This window comes from Sminthopsis crassicaudata, chromosome 6 (assembly GCF_048593235.1).
Source record: "Sminthopsis crassicaudata isolate SCR6 chromosome 6, ASM4859323v1, whole genome shotgun sequence".
Taxonomy (NCBI): Eukaryota; Metazoa; Chordata; class Mammalia; order Dasyuromorphia; family Dasyuridae; genus Sminthopsis; species Sminthopsis crassicaudata.
In genome coordinates this window covers 238,414,548-238,420,547 of record NC_133622.1, presented here as the reverse complement: position 1 = coordinate 238,420,547, position 6,000 = coordinate 238,414,548, and the positions used below count along the sequence as shown (strand labels likewise).

The following is a 6,000-nucleotide window of genomic DNA, read 5'->3' as shown; positions in this document are numbered from 1 at the left end:
TCAATGTATAATTGAGTCCTTTGTTCTGTTCTTGAGTTTCTTCATGGCATTCTTCATCTCCTTATTTCTCAGGGTGTAAATTAAGGGGTTCAACATGGGAGTGATAATAGTAAAAATTACAGTCATCGTTTTATCAATAGAGAAGGTACGGACAGGTCTGACATACATGAAAATACAAGGAACAAAGAATAGGACAACAACTGTAATGTGGGACATGCAGGTAGAAAGAGCTTTGCGTTGGCTTTCCAGACTATGGGTCTTCAGGGAGCGTAGGATGACTCCATAGGAGATGAGCAACATTGTAAAGATGACAACACAGATAGCTCCTCCATTAGCAACCACTGAGAGTCCAATGATATAGGTATTAGTACAGGCAAGTTCTAATAAGGGGTACATGTCACATATGAAATGATCAATGACGTTAGGGCCACAAAAGGGCAACCGTAAAATTAAAAGGAGCTGAACCACTGAATGAATGAAACCTCCAATCCAGGCTACAACCAGCAATAGAACACATACACGGCGTCTCATGATAACTAAGTAATACAAGGGCTTACAGATGGCCACATAGCGGTCATAAGCCATTACCACCAAGAGGAAGACCTCTGAACCACCAAAAAGGTGTTCAATGAAAAGTTGGCTCATGCAAGCTTGGAATGAAATGGTCTTCTTTTCATAGAGCAAGTCTATGATCATTTTGGGGGAAACAGCTGTGGAATAGACAGCATCCATAAGAGATAAATATGCAAGGAAGAAGTACATGGGGGATCCCAAGGACTGACTGGAAATCACTGTAACCACAATCAAAAGGTTGCCCCCAAGAGTTATAATGTAGATTACTAAGAAGACAACAAATAATACTTTCTGAATATCAGGATTCTCAGTGAATCCTAGGAGGACAAATTCAGTCACATTGTTCTTGCTTTCCATATTTTTTTTCTTTCTTTCTCTAATGTATGAATTCAAAAGTCAAAATTGATTTACCTATAAATAAAAATATGATTACCATTTAATTAGTGTTAGAATTGAGGAACAAATGATCAGCTTTAAAAAGTGGTCTTTCATCTAACTATTTTGTTTTCACAACAATCTTTTGGAACTGGAATGATATTTTCCATGTTCTGATGATGACCAACAAGTATTAGGAAAAGTAGGTGGGACTATTTACCCTGGGATGATGATTGTGGTTCTAAAGTTCATAGAGCCAGAAAGAAATTCCTCTGGTTCTTTAAATCATAAGTTCTGAGCCAGGAAATAAGCAATAGGAAGCACAAGGAACATCTTTTTTGGGATATATTTTCCTTCACAAAAAAGCCTCACAGATATGAGAGATATTTTGATCCAAAGTGTTCTTTGCATCCTTATATAGCACACACACATTCCCAAGCTAGTCACTGTCATTCAGAGATGTCTTTGGAATGTATTCATGAATAATTTCATATACAGTATCATTACACTTATTAATTAACAACATGACTAATATTGATAAAGACAGATGTAATAGTCTTTTACTTCTCACTGTCAGTCAATATTAACTATAAAATAATTATAAAATTTAAATGACCAAAAATATATAACCCAAACAATTTTATCATAATACTATTATAATACTAATGCTAATCACCACAAAATACTAATTTACATTAGCAGCAATAATAATTACTCTAATGAAATCTTACACTATTATAGTATCAAAGTGATCCTATGTACTTGAAGGTTTTTTCCCACAGAATATAACCTTTGAGAAGTCAAGAAAGCAAGAAAACTTAGAATATGGAGTTTAGGATTGACTAATTTTATGCTATCTCATGGTGAACCATTAAGGATTGGTAAAATTCTATCCACTCAATTTTATTTTAGGAAATTATAAAAAGGAATGTTATTTGCATCAGCAAATGGAGCACCTACAAAGGATGCTGCTGATGTGCAAAAGTCAGCAAAACTTACAATAATTATATAATATTTTATAATTTGCAAAATGCTTTTCTAGAATTAGCTATGCCAAATTTATCTTAAAAATTCTATAAAATATGATTTCATGAATTTAATGAGATCAAAGTCCAACATCTCTTCATATATAACTTACTGAAAAATATTAGCCTTTCAAATAAATGTTACTAAATGTATGCACATATATGTGATATCAGCAACTATTTATACAGAAAGATTTAAAATATCTATAATATACAAATGTGTGCTCTTTCAAAATGTCATTAACCTCCACATATAAACACAAACATATTCACAAATATAGATTTATGTGCATACATGCATGTGCACATGTATGTATGTTTATATACCTATGTAATATATCTAGATACATTCATTTATTCATATGATTGTGGTTCTGTCAAGTAAATTTAAATGAAATCCCAAATTTAAAATTATATTAAAAGACTTAATGATTAAAAGATTGATTAAAAGAGCTCCAGACAAAACTATTGGACAAAATTCCTTCAGTAAAATTGCACACAACATAGAAAATAATAAGACGTGTGTCATCATACCATGCACTTATTATTATGCTCACTTACCTCTTGGGTAGGAGATGACAATGAAGTTTTTGTTTTTGTCCAGTATTCCACTCTTGCCACCTCTCTTCCAAGATCTTTATTAAGATGAGAGGTAAACATCTACAATTTTCTTAAGTATCCAGTTGCCTGACTTTTTCATTTAAAATATACATCATAGAATCCTCTTCCAGATCTTTGGTTGTCTTCATTTTCTCCAGAAAGCATGTGACTTAAAACTTTATGTGCCTCTGTCTTATTTTCCTTCTAGACTATATTTTCTTAGTAAACAATTTTTTTTTTTTTAACATAAACTTTATACCTCTAATAATATATCTCACAATCTACTGATTTTTTTCAAAAATCTCTTTTCTTTTTATGGTATCAGTTTCTCCTGCAAGTAATTTTCTTTATTCATTCTATTAAATTATATAAAATAAAACTCTATCTTCATTCTATTACACAATATCTTCTCACCAATAATGATAAATTTAATTTGCATGTTAGTATGTTATATGTTATATATAATATTTTATAGGGCAGTGAAGCAAAACAGAAGATAAAGTACTAAATTTGGAATTAGTAAGGATTGAGAATTTTCATGAGCTTAACTCTGGCCTCAGAACCTTACTAATTCCATGACTTGAGTAAATCACTTAATTCTTTTTAATTCAGTAATACAAGGTGAAGAAAGGAATAGCAAGGCACTCCAATATGTTTCCTAGAAGAACCACAAATAAAGTCACTTTGAAGTGACTGAACAACAAACTATTTCATGGGTTTTTAGTTTTTCAATAAATCTACATCCATTGGGGATTATTTAAGTGTATTAGAAATTTATCAGCTCTGAAATTAAAGGAGAAGTGAATAACTGTAGTCATACCAAATCCTCTATAATCCATTGCAAATAGGATTTTCTAGTCTTAAATGTAAATAAATGCAACTAGGATAAACAGATAAACATATGAACAAATAAGAAAAAATTTAGGAGTATATATATATATATATATATATATATATATATATATATATATATATAATTTATGAATGACATTTTTCACTCACAATTTAACTTTTGAAATTAAAATAAATATTTTCTTATTTTTGCATAATAGAATAAAAAACATATTCAAAATAAAAATGTGTAAAAAATTCAAGACCTGTGAATGATGGTCCATATTTTAGCTTTTTCTAATTCTAACTTATTCAAATTACATCCAAACACATATAAAGAAAAAAGTAAATTATAAATTCATGTTAAAGTAAATTTGAAGTATGTGCAATTATGTGAACAGTGAGTTATTTTATACAATATTATTCATAAATGTATTACCTGAAATATTTTCCTCTCTCTTGAGAGCTCAGCTATTTGGTCCTGTTTTTGTCTTGGATATCAATACCTTGTCCTTGAACCAAACCACCCTGAAAGTAGAAAAAACTTTTTAGTGAACAGAGTACTTCAGGATCCCATCCCAGCCAGCCAATTTCAGCCATCAGAATCAGAGAAGATAATTTAAAATATAAATGTTATAAAAGGCCTACCTGGATCTTAATAAGTTCCTATTTTCTCAATTTCTATCTCTCAACTCTTTCAGGAAGTTGTTTGTCCCTGAATGGTAGAAGGGATTCCATTAAAGTGCAGAAATCAAAAGGAGGCCCAACCAGTATAATGCATAGAGAGATGAATTGAAGAGATATATAGCAACAACGATGCTTTTCATTGAGCCATTCAAATTGCATCTTCTTTTTTTAATTAAATTTGCTCCAGGGAAAAGGGACTTTCCACATAGACCTTCATGTATATCAAACCTCTCCAGAGATGTTCCAGAGCTAATTATAAAACCATGGTCAAGAAATATTCCTCTGTTTGTAACCCACCTAAATATATCATTCAACTCATATCTTCCATATCTCACCTCTATTTTATGTTTATTGTGTTTACAAAATGCAGTGTTACTATGTCTGAAATATTTCATCACTGGAACTTTTACACTACAAATTATTTCAATCAGCTAAATGCATTTCCTTCACAAAATCAATACAACACATACTATGTAGTAGACAATGTTGACTCCACTCTATCTATCAATCTATTGGAAAACTGAAAAACTTTCTTCAACTATTAGAAATTCAATTCTCAGCACAAGTGTTTTTTATGCTACTATCATGCATATTAATATCCACTTGACATTATTCTATGAATTTCTTATCTTAAAGCATTCTTTGGTTCCATAATTTTCTCATGGCATTTTTTACTTCTTCATTCCTTGTTGCGTGCTGTCGTCTCTAGAAGCTGCTGGATCGCTCTCTGGGAAGAGATCTGCTGTGTCTACTCAAATCTCTCCGTCAGATTCTTCTTCCTGTAGTGAACCGTTGTCTCCAGGCAGTTGCTGTTAACTCTTGTCCTTAGAAGTGACTTCCCTTCCTGCAGAGAGCTCCGTCAGGCCTGATGTAATGCAGAGAGTCTTCTTCTTTCTCTGAGAGTCCTCTCTTTTATTCTCCCAGAGAATGGGCGTGGGATAATGCAAGGGCTTCTGGGAAGAACCACCCCAGCCAATGAGCTTGCCCCCTCTTATCAAGTCAACCTGAGTTCTCACCTTGTAATTGTCCAGAAAACCTGAATTCTCACCTTGTCACCCTCCAGACAACCTGAGTTCTCACTTAGTAATCCTAACATCTCCCCCTTTCTTTTGATTTAGAACATAGGACAGTCATGACCTTGAAACATAAATCCATCAATATGGGAAGTATTACAGATAATTACATAAATGACCTTGAAACATAAATCCATCAATATGGGAAGTATTACAGATAATTACATGAATTACATAAGCACATAGTAACATAGTAACATAACACATGCTAGAAGTATATAACATAATCATAAATTGAAAATTTATAAATGTCCATAAGTCCATTGTCCATTAGTCTCATCTTGTGTGAGGAAGTCCAATGGCTCTTTCAGTGTCAGATGTTTCTTAGATCTTCTCCTTTATTTTGAGATCTTTCTCTTTTTCTGTCTCTCTCTGATGGACAAGGCGAATATGACTCGTTGGCACCCATCTGATTCCTTCTCCTGGTGAAGAAATACAAGCAAACCCTCTCCCCCAGGCAGTTAACCTATCTGGTCCCTTCCATTCACCACTTTCTGGATCTCTCCACATCACCTGGCGATTATCTAAGGACAGTGGAGATGCTCTCACTGGACACTGCCCTTCTGGTGGGTTATAAAACCTGTCTGCTGGAGCCAGTGCATCTTTGTCAAAAATTAGAAAATTAATGGTATAGAGAACTAAATTTAGAAGTTCCCTAGGGCTACCTGTGGCTCCCCCTTTCTTTTGTTTTTGGAGGAGTGTCTTAATATCTCTGTTTCTTCTCTCTACTATTGCCTGCCCTTGAGGATTAAAGGGTATGCCCGTGGTATGTAAAATCTTATACTGTGCACAAAAGTGTGTAAAATGTTTGGACGTATATGCAGGTCCATTGTCTG

At 33.1% G+C, this 6,000-nt stretch overlaps 1 protein-coding gene across 1 annotated transcript; it reads right to left on the bottom strand.

The window, feature by feature from the left end:
• On the bottom strand, nucleotides 1-5,994 carry LOC141547406 (olfactory receptor 4A15-like). The gene is made up of 2 exons (XM_074275842.1): nucleotides 5,971-5,994; nucleotides 1-915 (listed from the first exon to the last, which is right to left on the bottom strand). Exons 1-2 carry the CDS (start codon nucleotides 5,992-5,994, stop codon nucleotides 1-3), a joined length of 939 nt encoding a protein of 312 aa, XP_074131943.1.
• Nucleotides 5,995-6,000: the final 6 nt, after the last annotated feature.

Coding starts and splice junctions, on each gene's coding strand:
- LOC141547406 (XM_074275842.1), bottom strand. CDS start 5,994: ATGGACCTGCATATACGTCCAAAC. Junction 916..5,970: donor ACCTGCATATACGTCCAAAC/ATTTTACACACT, acceptor GAAAGCAAGAAC/AATGTGACTGAATTTGTCCT.